Source organism: Miniopterus schreibersii (genome assembly GCF_964146895.1).
Source record: "Miniopterus schreibersii genome assembly, chromosome: 6".
In the NCBI taxonomy this organism is placed as follows: Eukaryota; Metazoa; Chordata; class Mammalia; order Chiroptera; family Miniopteridae; genus Miniopterus; species Miniopterus schreibersii.
The window spans coordinates 5742866-5766274 of record NC_138107.1 but is presented as its reverse complement, the minus strand read 5'-3'; the positions used below and the strand labels follow the sequence as shown (position 1 = coordinate 5766274).

The 23409-nt window shown below is 55.7% G+C and overlaps 1 protein-coding gene across 1 annotated transcript; it reads left to right on the top strand.

The window, feature by feature from the left end:
• Nucleotides 1–3732: 3732 nt before the first annotated feature.
• IP6K3 (inositol hexakisphosphate kinase 3) lies at nucleotides 3733–22803 on the top strand. Its single transcript, XM_081140051.1, has 6 exons — nucleotides 3733–3868; nucleotides 9988–10311; nucleotides 16323–16536; nucleotides 17610–17785; nucleotides 18782–18957; nucleotides 21348–22803. Exons 2-6 carry the CDS (start codon nucleotides 10113–10115, stop codon nucleotides 21813–21815), a joined length of 1233 nt encoding a protein of 410 aa, XP_080996177.1. The 5' UTR covers nucleotides 3733–3868; nucleotides 9988–10112; the 3' UTR covers nucleotides 21816–22803.
• The last annotated feature ends 606 nt before the right edge of the window (nucleotides 22804–23409 follow it).

Below are 23409 nucleotides of genomic sequence, written 5' to 3'. Positions count from 1 at the left end.
GGTGGAAGCTGAGGAGTAGGAAGTGGTTTCCGTGGACTGGAACCCCTTCTTCCCCAGGGGGAGCCCAGTCAGACCCTGGACAGGATCCAGGCTAGAAGTTCCCAGGTGGGGTCAGGAACTGGGGCCTGGGCCAGGCTGGCACAGCCACAAAGCTGGGGAGCTGCCAGCCTCCTCTGACTGTGAGGGGCTGGACAGTGACCTCCCTCAGCTTACACTCCATCCTGGCTTTCTGGGGAGGGGGCGGCAGCTGATGGGGGAGGCGGCTGACCTCCGGATGGCCTAGGGCACTGCCATCCGGGGAGGCTCTGGGCCGCTCAGGGAGAGCTGGGGAGGCAGGTGAGTGAGATCGATTCATCACGCATCTCTGGAAACTTGCTGTGGGAGTCACTTTGGGGCACCCAGGGCTTGTGTGAGGTCCCTCAGTGCCCAAGCTCTAGGCCAGAGGTGGGGAACGTCTGGCCTGCGGGCCTTCTACTGCCAGTAAAATCATCTCATCTGGCCCTGGCAAGGCAACTGCGGCAGGATTTGAAACTCAATAAATCTAGGAGCTTTTTTCATAGCTAATTTTTAAATTGATAATTTTGTATGGCCCACGAATGATGTTTTAAGTATCATTCGCCCTTGGCAGAAAAAAGGTTCCGCACCCCTGCTCTAGGCAGAGCCCCATACCCTGCCCTCCCCAGAACCCCAGATCCTGAAGAGCCACTAATTAGGACACACCTGTTCAGCCCAATGTGCTGCCCTGGGTCGAAGCACTCACACCCACACTTGAGTGCACACTCACGCTCGTGCACACATGCACACTCACCCTGCGCTCACACATGGCTGGACACAGCAGAATGAGAACAGGAAGCATCAGCAAAAACAGAAACAGTAACAAGAGAACATGAGAGAGAAAAGAAAACCCAGAGACAGAAAAAGCCAAGACAGCAGGGGAAATAAGGAGCAGGCAGGAAAAGGAGGGCGACGGGGAAACGTGGGTATCACAGGGCTGGGTGCGCTTCTCCTCGGCCTGCCCACCCAGGGGCGGGGCGGTGGGGGAGGCCACCTTCACGCTGGTCTTGGAGGCCCTTTCAGGGGTGCTGGGAGCGGGGCCCAGGTGAGGGAGGAGGGCTTTTGCTGGGAGCTGGGCAGGTTGGCAGCATCGTGGCAGCCACGCTGTTTGCACCAAGGCAAGGGAGTGACATGTCCTGGAACGTGGAGGGTTGCTGTTGTCTCTAGAGTGGAAAACTAGGTTATGACGGCAGCTGCAGGAGGGGGCGCTGCTAAGAAGGGTTTCAAAGGGCCGTGGCAGCTAGGCCAAGGATTTCCTGGTAGAGGGACTGGGGCCAGGTGCAGGGTGGGCCAGGAGTTGTCACGGGGCAGAGGTGAGCCCAAGATATGGCTGTGGAAAGAGGCTTAGCAGCAAGCCTCTTGCAGACGAAGCTGAGCTTCGGGAAATGACCATGGAGGGAACTTGGCTCCAGTCGGGAAACAGAAATAAAGTGGCCTGTTTGATTGCATAACAGGAAACACCAGATCACAGGCTGGCTTCGTGGCAGCGGGGCCTATGCGTTTTACTTACTGCATATGTCTTGGATCACATATTAGGGGCCCAAAACTGATGTCAAATAAGTGGATGAATACGAAGTCAGTGTGGAATCTTGCTCTTTACAACAGAGAACAAAAACAGAAACCAGGTCCTGGCATGTGGACTGACCTTCCGAGGCCCTGGTCCCCCAGGCTCAGCCGGAGCCCCCTCCCCTCTGTGCCCCTGAAGGCCTCCCTGCTCAGCACAGTGGTGGTTCTAGGGCTCCCAGGACACTCCCAGCCAGGTGGGTGAGGGGAGGTGGGTAAGGGCTGGGGGAAAGGAGGTCACTCCTTCTTTTCCAGGGCCAGGTAACCCGAGCTTAGCACAGGGCGAGGCAGTGCGAGGGACCAAGCAGGCAGGAGGCGCCCAGGGCAGCCTGGCATCTGCCTTCCCTGAAGAAATGTGATCCTCCTCTGCCCTGGGCTGGGGAGTGAGGGGTGGGGGGTGCATGGGAGCCTCCACCCAATTTAAACCAGGCCTCAGGACACCCAGGAACCCCTCACATGCCTGCAGGCTCTGCCCTGTCGGGGTGTGGGGAGGACTTGAGGCGGGGAGACACAGGATGCCTGCCACAGGAAGGGCAGCTGGGCTAGCAGGCGGGCAGCCCCCAGACTTGCTATGGCCATCCCAGGACACCTTGTACTTTGCTGCTAAGATATCTGTTGAGCAGCTTTGCTATGCCAGGCCCGGAGAGGGCACAGGGCACGCTAAGTGTACAGTGTCTGAGAGGACCTCTAGGACAAGGGCCAAGGGACCTGGGTGCTCATCCTGCACTTGAAACCCGGGCTCCTCTGCTCCGTGGTGAGCAGTGAGGGGTCGGCTGCCTGTGGAATGAGTTCTCTGTGGACTTGTGGAAAGCCGAGAGGGGTAGGTGGAAATGTCAGTATGTTTGGTGCTGGAGCAACGTGTCTGGTGACCCTGCAAGAACCAGCAGATGGAGAAAGCAAGGGCACGGGTGTGACTCAGAGTCAGGGGCTGCATCAGACCAGGGGTCAAAAGGAGGTTGAGCCCCAAGGTTGCTGCTAAGCCTCTGAGGGCCGAGTGCCCACACAGAAGCAGGAGGGGACAACTGGGCCCCAAGCAAGTGGGGCACTCGGTGCCCATGGGACCTGCAGCCACAAGTCCAGGGTAGCTTGAGTTTCCTGAAGGGCAGACTTCAGACCTTCTAGTACTTGGTCCAGGCTCACGCCGACCTGAAGCTGTCCCTTGACAAATCCCCATCCTTTGCCTCTGCTCCCTCTGTCCCTGTCCACATGGCACCAGACCTAATCAAGGCTGACTCCTCAACATGCCCCTTCCACCCACTGCCCTCTTCCCCCTCAGACTACAGCCACCTGGAGGTCAGCACCTGGGTCTCAGGACCTGCCTGCCCACTTTGACCCGCGCCTCCAGGGTCTGCTCTCCTCAAAGCAGAGAGAGCTCTGGACAGGAGCCTGGGGCTCTGGACAGGAGCCTGAGCCTGGCCCTTCCTGCCCAGAAGCCCTTAGTTCCTCCCAGGCAGCTGACGAGGGTTCCAGGAGGCCCCCCTCCCCGTCTGTCATCAGTCCCCACTGCTGGCATGCTCTGAGTGCCTCTGCCCCATCACTTACCTAGACCACTCTTCTCCCCTCCCCCACACCCTGCTGCTCCCCACTAAGTAGGTGAGGGGCCTCCCCCAGCCCAGGGTGGAATGGGGCTTTGACTTCCTGAACACCCTCCCCCAACCCCACCCAGCACTGCAGTCCCCCAAGTAGGCACTGGCCTGGCAGGCTCCCGACCAGCTGTCTTCACGCTGATTGACTGCCGACTGGCTGACTGTCCTGCTGCACAACTGGCCACTTCTTGGGGGAACTGACAGTGAAGCGGTGGGGAATGGGTGGGGGCATGGAGACTGGGGGAAGGGAGAATATGACCCCCGACCCTAGCCTTACCCCACGAACTAGGGATCAAAAAATAAGCAGGGGCCTTGGGCATCTGGCCCTTGGCTGCCTGGACCTGACATCTATCCAGGAGCAGAACTCTTCCCTCTCGGCCCACCCCTCCTCTTCCTCCTCTCCCTTCCCCTCCCAGCCCGGGGCAGCAAATATGAGCTGACAGGTGGGCATGCCAGCGCCTACCAGCCCAGGGTCAGGTGACCTCCCTCCCCAGGCCACTATAGCCTGGCCCTCTGGGCAGACCTCTCCGCCAGTGCTATAGGGGACGGTGACTCCTCCACACTGGGAGCCTGGGGAGGCCTTAGCCCCGCGCCTGCTGTCAGTCAGTCACGGAGAGATTACTTCACTGGACCCTCCCCACCACACTCCCCAGAAGGAGGCCCTGGTGAGTGCTGCCCTGGGGGACAGGCATGGGGACGGGTCTGAGGGAGTGGACTTCGCCTCCATCCAGGGCTGATTAAGGATCTGCTCCATGGAGCGGGCCAGTGTGTCTGTGTGTCTGTCTGTGTACGTACGGGGGCAAGTTCCAGCAGTTCAGCAACATAGAAATTCTGTCATTTGCTTCTCTCCCATCTCTCTCCCCTCCCCTAGAGTAATTCCAACCCTCTCCTTCCTGTGGCCTTTGCAGGAAGGCCAGGTACAGGGGGTGCTGAGCTGAGCTGGGATGACAGGCGACAGGCAAAGCTGTAGGGGCAGGGACAGGGGTTGGAGCCAATGATTCACACTCCACCCTGGGTTTAACCCTTAACAGAGGCAGCTGTCCCAGGAGAAGTGGGCACCACTCCCTGGGCCCAGGAATGTCCTGTCCCAGCATGTCCTGTCCCAGCAGCCTCACCCTTCTACTGGGTGAGACCACAGGGCTGGGATGACATCAGTGCTGTGGGCGGTGGCCTAGGGACTGGGTTCAGGGCGCCTCCCTGGAGCAGGGCCATGGGCATCAGAGACGTGTCACCGCCTGAACCTGAGTCTGCCATGGTCCTCAGGATCTCTGGGGACCTAAAAACACCCACACCAAGTCCCTTCCCCAGAGATTGGACCCCAGGGGCAAGAGCCGGGCTTCTAGAGCTTTTAAAAGCTACCAGCTTATTTTTAACGGTTTTACTACGACAAACTTTAAGCCTACAGGAAAAAGTAGTGGGAATGCTGTAACGAGCACTTGCGTATCCCACATCTGGATTTAAATAGTAGTTTGAGTATTACTGTATTTGCTCCATCAGCTACGCTAAGGCTAAAGTGTTTTGAAGTAATTTATAGACAGCCCAGCATCCCCCACCCCAGGTAGGTTCTTACATAACCCTAATGCCATTATTCCACTAGCAAATTAACGACTCCAGAGAAGGGCTACGTCCAGTCCACATTCCAATTTCCCTGATCGCCCTCTAAGCGTTTCTAACGCTTTGTTTAGACCAGGATCCAATCAAGGCGCATCTGGTGAGTTTGCCTTCTAAGCCTCTTGATCTGGAAAGATGCCTGCCAACACCCCCACCCGATTTCCCCACCACACTGACTTGCTGAATTGAGGGGCCAATTGTCCCATAGGAGGGTAAGAACACGGCTAAGTCAGACAGCTCTCAGCATAGATAGGGAAACTGAGGCCCAGAGAGGAAATAACAGCGAGTTTGAGGCAGAACCAGGCCTCCTGGTTCCCCCCGCCCCCACCGTGCTCCCCCGGAGCCCACTCCTCAGGGATCTGGGAAACTCCTGCAATGGGCCTTCGGCCCCTGGGACCCTCCCTGTCTCCCTCCCAGGGCCTTGTGGGGGTGGCAGTCCAGGCCGAGCCCACTTGGCAGCCAGCAGCTACCCCCTGCTTTCCCCTGCTCTGAGCAGGTCACATGAATAAGTCCTTCCCAGGCAGAATCGGGATGGTTGCTGCCTTGTTGACCAGCAGCCACAGGGACGGCAGTCAGCATTGAGCACGGACCACAGGGCTGTCCCGGGCAGTGGCTGGAGGGGGCGGGCAGGAGGGGGAGGGAGGGGCCCACACACAGTGGCAGCCCCTTACTTTATGAGAGTTACTCTTCCTCTTCCAGTCAGGGGCCCGCCTGCCCCAGGAGGGACCTGCTGGGTGGAGGTGCTGCCCACCATGGTCCACTCTGCTCAGATGTGTCTCCAGCACCCTCACCCTACCTCCTCCTTCCCCTGTCCCTGGTTTTGGGGTCCCTCCCCCATGAATCGAGCGAGGCACCCCACTTCTCAGAATGTGCCTCACCCAAGGCAGGAAGTTCTCGCTGTCATTTTTAGAAAAACCAGAGGGTGCCCTGGCCAGGTGGCTCAGCTGGTTGGAGCATCATCCCATGCACCAAAAGGTGGCGATTTTGATTCCGGGTCAGGGCACATACCCAGGTTGCAGGTTCAAGCCCTGGTTGGGTCATTTACAGGAGGCTGATAGATGTTTCTCTCTCACATCGATGTTTCTCTCCTCTCTCCCTTCCTCTCTCTAAAATCAAAAAAACATATTCTCTGGTGAGGATTGAAAACTTACAAAAATAAAGAACACTTTTAAAAAAAGAAAAAGCAAGGGGATTGCAAGAAGGGAACATGGGGTGATCAATCTTGATGATAATCTCTGAGCTAAAAACAGTTGTCTGGGCTGAGGACAGGCCTGGCAAGCCCTGGAGGTTCAGGAATGTATCCCCTGGCGGCCAGGCCAGGAGGTGCTTGCTGGCTGCAGGTTTGGCCAGCTCCCTCTCTGGGCGGCTGTGCCCGGCTGTTGCTGCCCTCTGCTGGCGAAGGGCTTGCTTGCGCACTCCCCTTCCCCCAAATAGGCTAGCTCTTCAGTTGGCCAGTTCAGCTCTGTGGCCTGGAGGACCACGACCACACAGTCACACACAAGCACTCACACACACCACACTTGCTCCATCCCATGGTTGTGTTTTGACTTTAAAAAGCTGTTTCTTCTTGCAGCCATAAAGTTGCCATACTAACCATGGGCCAGACCTTCTACCTCTGGTTCATAAGTCTCTTCTGCGAGGCAGGTGGCTGGTCAGGTTCCTCAGATCCTTAGAGAAGTGGGAGGTGTGGGGCAGGGTGTCCGAGGTTGGGAAATGTGCAGGTCTAGGTTCAGCAATATCCAAGATCCTGGGTGCAGCTTCAAGGGGGTGCGCCTCGGAGGGGCTGGTGGACCGGTTCCTGGCCTTGCCCAGGGTGCCGGAGGACCCAGGGGGCTGTCTAAGGCCCTGGGGTGGGGGGAGAAGCCTCCCAGCCTCTGCCTCCCCCAGAGCGGCCCTTCTGCGGCTTGTCTTCTCGAGTCATCCTTGCCCCATGCGTCTCCCGCCCTGACAGCAGGCTCAGAACATTGCTGAGGACATTTGTCAGCCGCTGAAGGGCTTCTAAACTAATAATTGCTGTATTAAAATCACATTTGGTCCTCAAGCTGGAGGAACATTGGGAGATTTTAAATGTTAAGAGAAAAGGAGAGAAAAAAATCTTCTCTCAAAGGATAAAATCAGCCTCGAAATAAGTTGCTGCAACTGAGGACTATGATGTATTGCTCTGCGACTCCAGAGCCCGAGCCTCCCCGGGAAACGGACACTCCACGCCTCGTCTCGGCCATGCTGGGGCTGGTGTGTGAAGTCCCCCGGCCTTCAGTATTGATTCCACCAGCCAGGGGCCGTGCAGGCGGAGGACACATGGGTCTAGAGCCCTTGAGTCATTTTTAGAATGGATTTTACATGTGATTTTTTTCTCCAGAAAATAACTTTGTGCTTTCCTGCCTGGATGGCCTCAGATGGCCACAACCCACCACCTCAGGAGAAACATCAAAATTCTGCCTATTACCACCCAAGTGGCTTTAAATGGTTTTCAGGTCCTCTCGTCTCTAGATTAAAAAGTGCTCTCTTGGGCATCGCAAAGACATTGATGGTACTTGTACCACCTTCTGGCTCCGAGGGGCTTGCAAGTGGATGGCAGAGCTTCAGAGGAGAAGGCAGGCCAGCAGCCACCCTGCTTTTGAACCTGTAGCCTGCAGTCTTCTGTCCTACAAGCTGTTTCTTAACTGTCTCCCCCCCAGACTGCCTCCTCCTCTGGACTTATTGGGAGGTGGTCCCCAAGGCTTCTACACTGGCAGTCTCAGGCAACTCCCTCCTCCCTGCAGGTGCCTCTGATGGGCATGGCCGGGTGCCCTCTCTGTCCCCTCCATGATGCCCCAGCACAGTGTGGGGGGCATGAAACTGGACCAGCCTTCGCAGCACCCTGCCTCTCCCCAAGCAGTCCTCCCTCTTCCCTGTGGCTCCCTGCACACACATTCCCCAAAAGGCCTTCCTCACCCGGCCCAAGCCAACATCCCTCCCCCTCAGGCCCCACCACCACCACCTCCACCACCGCCATCTCAGCGACAGCAGTCTCTCTCCTAACCTTTCAAACTAGGACCCATTCTCAACATAACTTCCCCCTACGAGTCCCCCTGTGACACTCATTATACTTTTAGAATCTGATGATTGAGAAAATAGGTGATGATAAAACCTACTGAGAAAGCAACAATGCCTTTAAATGAATTTCTGTGTCAGTAATCACCAAAGCGTTTGCATACACTTGAGAACTGATCGTGCTCTGTGGGCGTTGGAGTCTGCAGAGAATGCTGGTGGTGGTGTGGCTCTGGATAAGGTCACCCGGGGCACTGATAGCCCACCTGCCCAGTGCCTGGCTGAGCCATCCATGCTGCCCCTGGCTGTGGCATCCTCTCAGCCCAGCCGGTCAAGTTCCTGGAAGGTTCCCATTTCTGACTTAGCCACCGAGGTACACCGTGTGGAGAGGGCCTCAGGCAGGACTCCGGCCTGAGAGCCTGACTTGGGTCTCAGGACCCAGAGGAAGACTGTACCGTGAGGCAGACCAGGCAGGAGCCTGAGGAAGTCCCAGCCCCAGTGCTCAGGAGCTCCGGACCCTGGGGAAGCCCTGCCCTCTCTTAGGAAGCAGACAGGTGATTGTAAAGCCAGTGGTCCACAGGAGAGGCTCAGACCGATCTGCTATTATTAGGTAGATTTCTTTCTGCCATGAAATGTCTGAGCGTCTGACTCAAGTGAGGTGGCCTTCAACTTAAGGAGCCGGTGCTGGGCATCTCGTGGTGAGCTGGTGGCAGACCAGGCTGTGCTGCAGAGCAGCCAACCCCATCTCAGAGCCTGACATGAACAGTGTATTTCTCTGTCCTGCTGCATGTGCAACATCGGCAGCCGCTCAAGAAGCTGTGCTTCCCCGTGGCTGTGGCCAGGGAAGCAGTCATGGGAACTGCCTGCTGCGAACGCTCCTGCCCGAAGTGACCTGCCACTGCCACCCACGCTGGGTCAGGTGGAGCGAGGCATGTGGCCACACTTACCTTCAAAGAGTGAGGGTGTGCAATCCACCATGTTCCCGCGGGGTCGCCAGGACATCCGTGAGCAGCCCTCCGGTGACAGCAGCAGCCGACTCGTTCTGGAGCTGACGCTTTGATAAGATGCAGTCCATGACTAAGTTAGCCCAGGTGTAAACCCTGACGAGTTTGATTTGTGGTTTCGCCTGCCACCGTCCCTAAAGCGGGGGTGGCGAGTTTGAGGCAGACACAAAACCTTCAGTGATGTCTAATGAGCTCGGGTTTGGCATGTGGGTGGGGGTTATGCACACACAGGCTCTCAGGAAGTGCAGCGCGCCGGCCGGTAGTGACAAACGCGACACACTTACCCCCTCAGCATGAGGGTGGCGTCGGTCCTTGTGTCATCCCTGCCATTGTCATCCGTCCCCACTCTGGCAGCAAACACAACCACAGGCCCTGCAGCCCAGGACCCTCCGTTCAGACAAGGGAGGGCCTTGCAGCCCAGTGCAGGCCGGCGGCCACTCAGGCCTGCGCTCTGCTGGCAGACAGCCCAGGGCCTCAGCGGCTGGGCCCCACCAAAGAAATTAGCCCTTGAATGTCCTGGAGTCAGGCCCCAACAGCAGGGACTCTGCTCTCCTCTTGAGCCTGGGGTCAGTGTTCCCCAAGACAGGCAGGCAACATGAGGTGAGAAATTAAGACCACCTCTGCACTCTGGATGCCCACAGTTGTGTGTATTGTTTGATTTTTTTTTTAATGTTTGAATATTTAGCCTGGCCGGTGTTGCTCAGTGGTTGAACGTTGAACCATGAACCAGGAGGTCACGGGTCGATTCCCAGTCAGGACACATGCCTGGGTTTTAGGCTCGATCCCCAGCAGGGAACGTGCAGGAGGCAGCCGATCGATGGTTCTCATCGTTGATGTTACTATCTCTCTCTTGCTCTCCCTTCCTTTCTCTGAAATCAATCAAAACATTTTTTTTAAATGTTTGAATATTTAAATGCAAAAGGTACAAAAGTGTATTTAGAGAAGTCTCCCTCTCAGCCCTGCTCCCCAGAGGCAACCACTATTAGTAGTTTCTTATAACAGATTATTCCAGAAGTAACCCATGACTGTTTACGGCCTTGTTTCACTCCCGGTAGGTGGCAGCCGGGGACAGGGGCCTTCCAAGCGCTGCCCCCAGCACTGTCTCGCTCGCATCAGTTCCACCCTCCTCTGCTTTCCAGGAGCCCCACCGAATCCATAGCTGGGAAGAAAACTATGTTATGACAACGGCAAAGGCCCAGGAGAAAGTTCGGGACCTCTGACAGTCCTGCCTTCTGTCCTGGAGCTGCTACTCCTACCTCAGGACATGGTTGTGCAGGACAGTGCGGACGCCGAGGATGCCAGGGTGGGCGTGCTCCTGGAGCCCTTCCTGCACCAGGTTGGGGGACACCTGAGTGTGATGAAGTATGACGAGGACACCGTGTGCAAGCCCCTCGTCTCCCAGGAGCAGAGGTTCTACGAATCCCTGCCACTGGCGATGAAGCGGTTCACCCCCCAGTACAAAGGTGAGTGTCGGGATGGCAGATGCGGCTCGGGCCACCACCCTGGGCCAGGCCAGCCTGCGCGCACCCACTGCTTCCCGGAGCACTTGGCGTGTGTGACGGTTGCCATGGAGACGTGCCCCTCTCCTACAGCCTGGTTCACTGTCCTAGTTTCTCTGAACTCTTCACGTCTCCAGGTCTGGAGTATAATAGCACTTGGAGTCCTTCCAAATTAGCTCAAGCCACCGGCTTCGAGGAATTAAGAATGGAATAAAGTGGGGCATGCTGGCCTGTGCTTTGGGAACACGTGGCTGGGTCCTGTGACCATGGCTGGTAAACACAGGACAGGGGGGCGCCTCCTTCACCTCCCTCTGGAGACCCAGGTGGGTAGCAGGAGCCTGGGGCCTAGGACAGGACATGGAGGAGCTGGGACACCTCAGGTTTAGGAAACTATAATTCCTGCCCTCATCCAGGGGCAAAGCCAGGGGCATGGCTTCCTCCCAGGTGGACCTGGGAAATCCGGCACAGAGCGCTTGTTTGGATCTGAGCACAAGGTGGGTTCTGGTGGAGAAGGCTGACTACTTCGGGCTTCCAGGCGGGACCTCCGGGCAGAGCCTCTGGGCAGGGCCTCCAGGCAGGACCTCCTCTATTTGGTCCACACCCAGCCTTCTGTAAATGTGATTCCCCGGGCTCAGGGCACAACTCTGACAGCCTCAAGCCCACAATGGCATGAGTGCCCAGATAAAAGACCTCCTTTAAAGGATTCAGATGTTGTGACAGCAAGCTTCTGCCCTCTTTGTCCGAGTGTCCTTAGTGAAGGCAACAACAACATCCAAAGAAGTCAGCAGTCAACACTCATTTGCATGGCAATGACTCAGAGACTGGGCCTATCTGCGTAGGCATTTCCCAGTGCAATCTGACATCAACTAACTGTACCAGAGTCACTGGGGGGAGAGAGAGAGAGACATATATACAGTCTTATAATCTTTTTTTTTTTTTTTTAATATATCTTTATTGATTTCAGAGAGAGGAAAGGAGAGGGAGAGAGATAGAAACATCAATGATGAGAGAGTCATTGATCGGCTGCCTCCTGCACACCCCCGACTGGGGATCAAGCCCACACCCCGGGAATGTGCCCTGACCGGGAATCAAACCCTGATCGCCTGGATCCTAGGTCGATGCTCAACCATTGAGCCATGCCCGGCCGGGAGACATATATACATATATGCAGGTTCCTGGGCCTGGGAATCAGAATCCCTGGGGTTAGCACCCAGGGATCTATATTCAGCATGCTCCAAATTGAGACCCACTAGTAGGGGGCCAAGGCCCGAGCCCTAGGCATAGCTTCAGTCCCGGCTGCCAGGCCCTCCTGAGAGTCTGAGACAGGACAGGTGGGTATCAGACACTGAGGGATGGAGCATGGCTTGCGTGCAGCCTGGCAGGCCTCCCCTGGAGCCTTCTGGGGCTCCAAGGGTCACTACCCATCTTGTCAGAGCACCCACTGGAATGTATGTCTGTCCTTTCGAACTGAACTCAGCCCAGCAAAGGAGTGACAGGTCCTCGCGTGGGATGGCCTCTGCTAATGGCATTTCACGCTTCTTCGACACAGTTCTGGAGCTGAGACAGACTGCCAGGGCAGGCACGGGGAAGCAGGAGAGTAAGAGAGGTTGCTGCCCTGGCACCTCGTCAGCACAGGCCCATTCCTTCGGGGGTGGAACTGCGCCACCCTTGGGCACCCTCGGGCACTAGTCTACTGTCCAGCCCCCTCCTCTGCCCTGCTTCCCCCTTGCAGTTGGGCCCATCCCCAGATCCAGATGCCTCGGGGCTCTGCTAAGGTGACAGGTTCATTTGAGCCAAGGCTCATAGCTACACACATCACCGGCCACGGGGGATGCTTCAGCCTCTGCTTTGGGCTTCACTCAAGAGATGGTATTTCCAAACATCTACATCAGGGAACCGCAGATGGCCCCTAGGTGAGACCACACAGCCCTGCTGAGGGTGAGGGTGAGGCAGAGCCCCTGGGCTGGGGCAACACCCACATGAGGTTCCAATGACACAGAAACCCTGACCCACTCACTAGCCACAATCCAGGCCCCACGTAAGGAAACACATGTCTGCAGGCACTAGAATAGGCCCAGAAGGGGACCCCCACTCTCAGACGCCTGGCGCAGGGAGCTGGGGCCAGGTTTTAGTGGGAAAGGGATCTTCAAAGGGCTCTTGGGCTGTGCAGGTGTCTTGTTTCACATGGTAAGCAAAGTCCCATCAGCTAACCCTTACTGTTCCCTCAGAGCCCCAACCAAGCACCTGTAAGTAGTTTGCAGGTCCGAATTCAATCCTCTCAGCAACCCTCTGAGGGGGAACTATTAGAATCCCCATTTCATGGGTGAGGAAACTGAGGCACAGAGAGATAATCTGACTTGCCTCAGGGCACACAGCCAGTGAGAGGCAGAGCCAGGATTCAAAGCCTTGAGGTCTGACTCCCAAGTGTGGCTTTGGCTCCACCAGCTACTTTTACTGAAGAGATGGACTCCCCAGATGCCAGTGCTCAGGGGGTCATCTAGCCCACTGAGGAAGGGGACATGACCTGCCCAGGGACACTGAGCTAGTGACCTAGGGTCAGGGGCACATGAGTGCCCACAAGGCTACCACAGGGGTCTCTCTTCTTCTGAAGAGCACCAGAGTGAGGGGCTGTTTCCGCAGTGGCCATTGCACACCTCGGTGCACCCTCGCGGTCACTGCCGCACTGCAATGGCCTCAGGGGCGCTGGGCAGGAACGTCATTCCCAAGCGCAGCCTCCAGGAGCCAGGAGCTCACCCTGGACTTTTTGCTGGGCTCCTCGGGTACGACAGATCGGGGGCTGCGTCCCTCTGCCTCCCAGCCTGCCTGCCAGCTTTGGGTGAGCGAGGACATGCTCCCAGGTCCAGCTGGTTAACGGGTGAGCCAGATTCATATTACAGACAGTGGCGAATAAGTGTTCTCGTGAGCTGAAAAATAAATACGTGACAGAATATTCAGAAGCTAAGGAAGCTGCTCGGCCAAACTGAAACTGCTGAGCTGCTCTGGCAGCCGGGGATGGCAGTGAGCACTGGTCTGCCCAGTTGGCATGGCCGCGGCAGGTCCAGGTCGAGGTGCATGGGGGGGGCTCCCGAGCAGGCAGCCAGGGCTCTCGCTGGGTCCCCCACTCTCCAGGCTGGGGCAGCATTCTGGGGCCCGTGGGCCTTTGAGGCCTAGTCCCCATGGACACACAGGGCAAGCTGGAGGCCAGGCCAGGGCAACACGGCTCTTGACGGAAAGAGCGATCCAAGTCCCTAGCAGTCAGGATTCCACCGACACGCTGCTCCTGTGGAGGAGGCAACTCGAGACTGTTTGCAAGGCCCTGTCTGCCCTGGGTCCCATGCTTCAGGAGGAAGGGTTGGGCTGAGCCAGAGAGGGAGGGAGAGGGAGGGAGAGAGAGGGAGAGGGAGGGAGAGAGGGGGGAAGAGAGAGGGGAAAGCAGGGCATCAGAGGAGCACGGAAGATGGAGCAGGGAGGCAGGGACACCGAGCCTGGCTGCACAGCCCTGACAACGTGAGAAATAGAAATGACTTGGATTTCATTGGTTTGGGGTTATTTGCGCCTCTGCTCGCCTCCATTTACTTAGACACTCAGAACAGATAAGATCAGGCAAGAGCTGGAGCCTGGAGAAGTAGGTAAGGGTCACATGTCTTGTCCCTGGGGCCCAGGCTCCCCAAGACCGTGGTTTCTGGCAAGGTCATCACCACAGCCTCATGAGTGTGAAAGACCTGTGGGCTGCCGGATGGTAACTTGAACTTTACAAGATCCAGAAGGGTCTTGCCCTTGGCCACACACCTTCCTGGGCTCCCCAGGCAGCCAGGAGGCTCTGAGCATCCCAAGGACCATCACGGAGGCCAGCAAGCTCTCCCCCTTCTCACACAAGGAGGGTGGGCTCTGGGGTCTGGCGATAGTTTCCAGGTCAGTGCCCCTCCTTAGAACAAGCACGGTGACCCCCCACCCAAGGACACAGGGCTGGCAATATAAACCCCTGTCCATGGGCTTACTGGTGCTCCCAGCTGCACCAATGACCCTCTCACAGGACAGTGGGGTCACAGCTTCTCTGTTTACTCCATGGAACAGAATGACCAGAACAAACAAGACCACAGACACAGCAGGGTGTCCTCAGACACACATGAGTGAGCAGTTGACAACACACGTCTCCCCTTAAAGCCCTCAGCTCCATGAGACAGCTGTTCCCTCTTCCACATCCAGGTCTGGTGTGGCTTCTCAGAGCACCACACCTGTACAGCCTTGGGCAAGTTATTCAGTCTTTCTGAGCCCCCGTGAGCATGGTCAGCTTGCTATAGCACAGCAATAACGGATGAAAAGAGACAATGCCAGCGCACAGTAGGTGTGAAAGTCATGGCGGTGATGTCACTGTCGCAGTCACTTCCCAGCCTGCGGTCAGCCCTGCTCTCGTGAGCAGGCTGGCTCTGGGGGGCTTGGTCTAAGGCTGCATGCCGTCTCCAGGTGAGCACAGCTGTCAGGTCCAGGCACGGTGTCACCATTAGTGTCATCACTGCCTTACAGGACACAGGCCTGGGGTGAGCTGAGGAAAAGCAGAGTTTTTTTAGGAGCTGGAGGAAACTGAATGTCACTGTCAGGCTGTAAAACAAGGGCACCGGGAACCTGAGATGACAGGACTGACCCGCAGAGAGCGCTGAGCTAGGCGCAGATGGCTCTGGAGAGCCTGCTGCGTTAGAAGCAGCCCCCAAAGAAGCGTGAGTACCTACGGACCAGGCCCAGAGGGGGAGGGCCGGCAGACGTGGGCAGGAACTCCGCCGCCCCCAGAGCTTGTTCAGCAGAAATTACCACTTATGCTGACAAGGTGACCAAGTGGCCCAGCAGGAAATAGATATCTTAGAGGACAGGTCACATGCACCCCACCCTGTCAGTCAGGGTCCTGGCAGAGAATGAGAGGTCCATGCAAAGGGGTTCAAAGGAAGAGCACTTTTTAAAGGAATCTTTAGCAAAGGGCTAAGGGAACTGGGGGTGGCGAGGCCCAGGGGCCAGCAGCACTGGAACACTGTCACTCCCAGGCCTGGCAAAGTGAGGGTGGCAGAACTGACCCGGCAGGAGGGAGGCCACAGCACTGAGACCTGGTTCTCACAAAACTACATGTGTGGCGGTCTCCTGCGCCATTACCAGGAGCACCGTTCCCTCTTCACCAGCACCCGCTGGCTGCCCAGCCCCAGGGACGGAGGCCTGGACTCTGTCACCTGAGTGAGGGGCCCAAAGGGGGTGCAGAGCCGTGAACGTGTGACCAGGAGGAAGGGGTCCTGCCTTGACCACAAACACCAACGGTCAGGAGTCCTGGAAGCTGGGGGATCTCACAAGTCCAAAGAACCACATTCCACCAATAACCTTCATGTGCTGTGCATCTGACCTCAGGACAGTGGGCATCCCTGTCAAAGCCAGAGACGGAGGGCAGGGGAGGGCGTGAGCCCCGCAGGCTGCTGAGGAGGCTCAGAAGCTGGTCGGATACAAATGGAGGGGAGAGAAAGGGCTGCAGAGGAGGCAAAGACAAGGGGGGGAATGAGTGGGCCCCACCTCCTTCACTGCCACTCTGGGCGGGGCCCCTCTTTGCAGAGGACCAGCTCTGACTCCCCAAGGTTGGGCCCAGTGGGGTCAGCTGTGGTCTGACTGGGAAGGTGACTGTGCGCAGAACTGGAATGCGAGGACAAAGCGCACAGGCTGGCCTTGTGCAATGCAAGAAGGGGCAGACCAGCGCGCAGAGCGGAGGCTGTGCCAAGACCAGCCCCAGGCTGTCTTCCGGGGACCCCGCGGCCCTGGGCTCATTCTGGAGCAGGCTGGGTCCAGGCTAAACCAGGCCTGTCCCCATTGCTCTCTCTTGAGAAAGGAGTTGGGGAAAGGGACGGTTGACCATTGCCATTAAACTGTACTTCAGCAGAATGCCACCCTTCAGCGCATCCGCTCAGGTAAATTCCATCTGGTCTCCCCCCCCCCAATGTGCTCCGCAGGCACCATCACAGTTCACCTACAGAAAGACAGCCTCGGACACCTTGGCCTGGTTGCCAACCCCCTGGAGGAGAAGGGGGAGTCCTTCCAGGTCTCCACAGGGCCTGCAGCGGTGGCGATGTGGCAGGAGCTTCAGCAGACCGCCAGTGGCAGTGGTGGCACTGGGCCCCTCTCCCAGTGGCAGCAGGCCCAGCTGGTACGCTCTCTCGAGGAAAGGTGAGGACCACTTGGCAGATGACAGAAGCAGGGAGCTCATCCCTAGCAGGGACCAGCACTGCTCCCACCTGTGCAAGGCCAAGGGCTCCCCGTGAAGGCCAGAGCGGAGAAAATGAAAGCTCCAGATAAAGGCTCTGCCCAGAATGACTAATGCGACAGGGAAAGGAATGCCTCTTCCTGCCTCTTCTAGAGGGAGGACTGTGAGGCATTCATCCCAGGCGCTGATGAACAGGCAGAGCCCCATACAGAGCAGGCCTTCGGCACATATTTAATTAAATACCTGTTTCACTGAGACCATAACATGTCTCTGGGGGGAGATGTGCAGAGCAGAAACCCCAGAATAGTTGACATGAAGGAAAAGTGTGGCCAATGTATCTCAGAAACCATCTTTCCTTAGCAGCCGAGACTGGATGGGGAGAGGCCAACCCAACACTCAGGGGCCCCAAGGTCCCTGGGGAGGTCTCCAAAACCTCCAATAATGATAATGTCAGCTGACCTTTCTCAGATGAGAAGGAACCCTGGGGGTTTTAAACATTTATGGGAAAACAAAAGAGCTAATACAGTGAAAGTGCCTTCCTTCCCCAAGGAGCTCAGCGGGTCTAATTAAGCCTCTTGGCTCAGCGTCAGGAAGCTGGGGCCCATTATCTCCATTTCACAGATGGGGAAGCCGAGATGCTGAGGGTAGGAGAGAGGGGGTACCAAGGGTAACGGCCGAAAGCCCCAGCCCTCTGATTCCCTGCGGGGTTGCTGCCCCCACAGTGTGTTGCCTCAATAGTGAGATAATCCAGATCACAGACAAGGGACTTCACACCACCTTAGTCCTCTGAGGGATGACCTGCTCTAATGAGTTAACCTGAGTGTGGCGAGCCCCTGGGAGGGTGCCATGCGGCCAGACCTGGTGCTGGGGATTGATGGGCAGGAAGGGCACTCCGAGGCCCACTGTGCCCTGGAGAGTGGCCAGGGGCAGTCTGTGTCCAAGTCCAGCCCAGGAGAACACAGTCGGCCACAGGGAAGGCCCTTTCTCCAGACCTCTGCCCCCGACCCTAACTGTCCTGTGCTCCCCTTACCTGCAGCCCTGCCACGGCGCTCCTGAGGTCCGAGTTACACTTCAGCACCCAAGTCTCCTGGCTCGTGAAAGATGCTAATGGGAACCAGGCCAAGAGGGGGAGCTTTAACCCATGGGGTCTGCACTGCCACCAGGCCCACCTGACCCGCCTCTGCACCGAGTACCCGGAGAACAAGGGGCACCATATCCTTGCCAATGTCCCTGCCGCACAGTCCGGAAGCAGGAAGGTGCGCCTATAAAGGGGGAAGGGGAGGGCGATGGCCAAGTGAGGGAGGAGAGAGGGAGAGTGGGAGGCAGGAGCCCTCAAACCTAGGACCTAGAAAAAAATCAGTTCTTTCCAAAAGAAAAATCAGAGATTATGTGCGAGCCAGACCTGGAATTAAGAGGAACACAGTGCCCCTGGCAGGCCATGCTGTGTCTCTGCCACCTGCAACGGGGGCAGGGGGCCTCTGCGGACAGATAGGAATGATGACTGCCACACTGGGTGAGGGTGGTAGAGCCTCAGAGGGCTGGGTGGGTCCCCTGCACCTCAGCCTCCTCCACAGGGGTCTTCCCACAGAGCTGATGGGGAGAAGAGGGTGTGGCTCCCCGAGAGAAGTGCCCACCTTGTGGGCCTTAGGGGAGGCACTCCCCACCCCCACCCCAGGCCACCATGTTCTCAATGAGCAAATTTAGGCTTGAAATGCCCCTTTATCGCCACAGGGCCCCTTCCTGCAAACGGGCAGCTGGTTTCACAGTACTTACTAAGACACATCTGCGGCCCTAATCCCTAAGAAGCTTCTGCAGGATAATTACTCCACTGAAATTAATACTCCTGCAACTTGTCTCCGAAGCTAACATCAACCCACTTCCCCCAGAAGGGACTGGCCCATTCGATGGCAGAGGTTTTAGCCTTATGATTCTCTGCCATAAAACGTAAAGTGGGCAAGGCCTGCCAGGGATCTCAGACCTCAGGGCGAAAAGGAAGAAAGCACGCATGCTCATAAATGCCCCTAATAAGTGGACTTCCTAAGCAGCCTGCAGAGCGACCACCTGGATTTCTCACTAGTGGCCTGGCTAGTCCGGAGAGAAGGAGCAGCACCCGGCAGGCCCTCCGCCTGCTTCCCAGGTGTGCTGCCTGCCGGCGGGGGGGCAGCGGCCTCAGCCACCTCGGGAGCTTCCTTAACCTAGCATGACCAGGGTTCCTGCTGCTGGAAAACGTGGTGTCACAGTACAAGCACCCCTGTGTCCTGGACCTGAAGATGGGGACCCGGCAGCACGGGGACGACGCATCCGAGGAGAAGAAGGTCCGCCACATGACCAAGTGTGCGCAGAGCACCTCGGCCTGCCTGGGCGTGCGCATCTGCGGCATGCAGGTGGGTGGCAGAGGGCCCGCCGCAGGGCTGGGCACCCGCACATCCACTGTGGGGCAGGATGCCTCCCACCCTGACACCACTGCCCTTGCCGAGCTCCTCGCTTTGGGGGAGCCTCAGAGGAAGGAGCCAGGTGCCCCACTTCCCCCAGGGAAATGCACATCCTGGCCTATGACAAGTTGGGTCTTTTCTTTTTTTAAAATACATCTTTATTGATTTCAGAGAGGGGAAGGGAGAGGGAGAGAGAGAGAGAGAAATAGCAATGATGAGAGAGTCATCACTGATCAGCTGCCTCCTGCACACCTCCAACCGGGGATGGAGCCCACAACCCAGGCATGTGCCCTGACCAGGAATCGAACCATGATCTCCTGGATCCTAGGCTGATGCTCAACTGCTCAGCCACGCCCAGCCGGGCAACATGCTGGGTCTTTTAGAGAGCACCTTTCAGGATAGTGTCAAAGCCCCACCATTTTTAACTTGGACTCAGGGTCTTTGGCAATTGATACTTTCCACAGTGGCCATGTGGCCCTGCTCCCCCCCCCCCCATGGAGAGAAAAGCTTTGAAGACAGTGTGTGAGCAGCGACTGGGGAAGAACCAAGAGGAGGAGCTTCTCTGTGCCCCGACCGTTCCTCACTCTCTGAGCGATAAAGCTGACCTCCTCCGATGCTGAAAGGCAGTCTGTCTCCCAGGTTTTACTAGACGGTCTCTCTTCTTATGCCACCTTTTCTGCTTCTTGCTACCTGTTCTGGTTAACAAAATGGTAAAGTTACAGCCTGCTAAGCCCAGGCCAAGGAATGGTTAATGTTTTATTGCCCAGATTCCACACTTTATTTTTGCTGCTCTGATGCGGCTTATGGCAGAGGCTGCAGAACAGGAGGAAATAAACTTTCTCTATTGGTTCACTCTTAGAGTCTATCTACTCAAAGCAAAACCAGACACCGATTTGACGTTAAACGTTATAGCTTTCCTTAATTGAAACTGCCACCCCTTGAAGCTGAAAGTTGAGTCTATAAATTTGTTGCACAGATGTCCCCTGAAAGGCTTGGAATGCAGTCCTCAAGAGAATGGAGGTAATGATTTGTGGTGTAAATGGAATCTCTCTGGACCTCGAACCTTCTGAAAGTGACGTGATTTATTTAGAAAGTGACGCCTGTTGTGTATTTACGATGGCTAATTTAGCAGCTGATCTCAACCCCTCCAAAGGCAATACCAAGTCTATCATATCTTTCTGATTTTTTTTGACACTGGTTTTCCATAAACATATCATGTAATCTGAAGGCGGAAAAGGCCTGAGAAACTGTCTTGGCCAGATACTTGCAGCCCTCCCCAGGTGTGCCAGGCACAGGCACGCCAGTCACTCTCTGGCCATGCCAGCCGCTGGCCTCAGTCCAGCCTCGGCTGCTGCCTGTGCCATCTGAATGAAGTGAGGGCCGCTGCCACTGTCCCCCATCAGCATCTTTCATCCATCTGCTCCCCTCTGGTGGCCAAGATATGACAGGGGGGGAGAGGAACTGGTGCCATGGAGAAGAGCCACCAGCCCCACAGAGCTGCTGTGCACCTCCCTCTGCTACCCAGGCTCCTCTTAGCCGCATGGGCTGTCCCCAAAACTCCACTGACACCTGATCTAGCCAGTCTTTTCTCTTCAAAATATTCACCTCACTCTACCCTGAGCCAGTATTGTTTCCTTAGAATCTGCAGAGAAAGGACTTTATAAACTTTGTTGGGAAAATTTAATCTAGTTGGCTTTCCAAGGCCATTGGCTGCGATTTCAGATTCCTGCTAAAGCTTTCTAGCTTGGGTTTGCTAATATTTGAGGAGGGCCGGAAGCCAGGGTTTAAATCATGGTTTGGAGGTTGACATTAGAAATTCACAAGAAGGGAGATCCAGCCCTTTTCCTCATGGGTGGAGGGTCACCTCTGTAGGAGTAAGGATCTTCAGAGACCTTGGATTCCTAGTTGAGGCTTGCACAGAGCATTTTATTTTATTTTATTTTTTAATGTTTTTATTGATATCAGAGAGAGGAAGGGAGAGAAAGAGAGATAGAAACATAAATGATGAGAGAATCATTGATCGGCTGCCTCCTGCACGCCCCCTGCTGGGGATGGAGCCCACAACCCCGGCATGTGCCCTGACTGGGAATCAAACCCTGACCTCCTGGTTCATAGGTCAACACTCAACCACTGAGCCATGCCAGCTGGGCTGCACGGAGCATTTTAGATGTAAACTAAGGGTGCATGGAGGAAGCTCAGCGTTTTGCTCGTTCCAGCCATGCCTGCCCAGCATCCCCTGGAACTGTTTATATGTCTGGTTAGCCTGTGATGCCACAGCTGTGGCAGGTGCAATTTTTCGTTTATGATTCTTCGCATTTTCTCTTTCTTCTCCTTAACATAAGGTTTATCAAAGTGATAAGAAGCACTTTCTCTGCAAAGACAAGTACTATGGAAGAAAACTCTCCGTCGAGGGGTTCAGACAAGCCCTCTATCAGTTTCTGCACGACGGAACCCGCCTCCGGACAGAGTTGCTGGGCCCCATCCAGCGCCAGCTCCAGGCCCTTCTCTCGGTCATCAAGAGCCAGAGTTCATACCGCTTCTACTCCAGCTCTCTCCTTGTCATCTACGATGGGCAGGAGCCGCTGGAAAGAGCCCCGGGCAGCCTGCACCCTCAGGAGACTCCGCAGACAGCACCCCGCAGCTGTCCCGGAGGTCTCCCCAAAGTTGACATCCGGATGATCGACTTTGCTCACACGACATACAAGGGCTCCTGGAATGAGCACAGCACCTACAATGGACCAGACCCAGGCTACATTTTCGGCCTGGAAAACCTTATCCAAGTCCTGCAGGACATCCAGGAGGGACAGTGAGGCTTGTCATGAGACATGTCGGCTACTCAGAGTTTTCTGGAGTATAGATCTCAAAAGGAACCTATTGGTAGCGAGGGTAATTTAGATACCCCTTAGATGTCTTTGTAATAGTCATATCTATGTTCAAAAGCCATCACTATCAATGGCAGGCTATGCCAAGAGCTGCTAGAGAAATCAGCTCTGCAGATAACTCATGGCTGGCGTCTCGTGCTAATCTGGCACCGCAGCCTGGCCATTGGGTGAAATGGCGGCACCTTGGGGTAGACTGTGGGGTGCATGAGTTAGAGGCAGCATTACAGGGAGACCCTGCAGTGTTCGCATTAAAAATGCTTTCTTGTCACTCTGCAATCCTTGCAAGCTATGAGGCAAAAACTTAACTCTTGAAGAGCAAGTCCACAAGTTCACGGGTTCTGCCTGCATGTGCAGCTGCTCAGGGCAGGGCAGACAAAAGTAGCAGCGCCCTTACCTTCCTAAGAGGCACTGTAGGTGGCACAGGATGAAGTGGGACAGATGTGCCATCTCACCAGCTTTGTACCCAGGTTCTGCATAGACAAGGATAACCCCAGACATGTCGCTGGCAAACCAACACCCAGGTGCTCCATTTTTGCTTGTGGAGAGAAAGGTGTCTTTTCAGACTTCAAGTATTTACTGGAAGCAATGGTTCTGCCAGAATCTGACCACGAAATGCAGCTTCCAGTGGAGGTGGAATGCATATGAGGAGGAGCCACTGATGTTAAACTACATTCTCAGCTTTCTATTTATTTATTGGGAGGAGGGGGGTCAGAAATGAGGAGCCTGGAGGACCGAGGAAACCAGGCACAATGTTTACAAGACTGGTGGACAAGTATAAATCCGGAACAAAGAGCAAACGGTCCTAATTAATTCCTTCTTCTGCAGTGTGGAAACCTATTACAATGCCCTGGAGTCAAGCACTGAGATTCGTTACCCAATTAGGGAAATATATTTGTTAATAAAATTGCTGAGGTCACCAGTGATTATTTGGTGTGCCTTATTACCCTTTCTGTTTATTTATTCTGATCATCACACTCCACGCTAGCTCCAATTTATGGGTGACTAGAGTATACCGCAAAGAACAGTTCACCGATTTCCCGCAACCCTTTGGGGAACCCAGTGGGAAATGGTGGCTAATGAAGTATTGGCGTGTACAGTGTCTACCAGGCAGGCACCAGGCCTAAGAAGCAAGTCCTTTCATGTGAACCTTATACAAGCACAATTAAATAATTTCTGGATTCTCACGGCTAATTAGCATCAACTTTCCAAAATCCACACTATGAGAAGGAAAGAGCAGCCTGGATAACAAAAAACTTTTAATTTTGTGATACATTGTGTGGATTTCAAAGCAAGTTAACTTCCCTAATTATGTTTGGCTGAGGTAATGACACAATTTGCATGCTCAGCCCATGGTGGGAGAGCTAAGGCAAAGCTGTTGGGTGGCAAAAGGGAGTCAGCCAACAACTAAATATTTGCTGATGACAAAATGGAGCCCTAAATATTGCTTTTTCTGAGCCACTTTCCTGCTTGAGCACCTGGTCCCACATCAACCAAGACCAAAGCCTCCTGGCGCAGCTCCTGA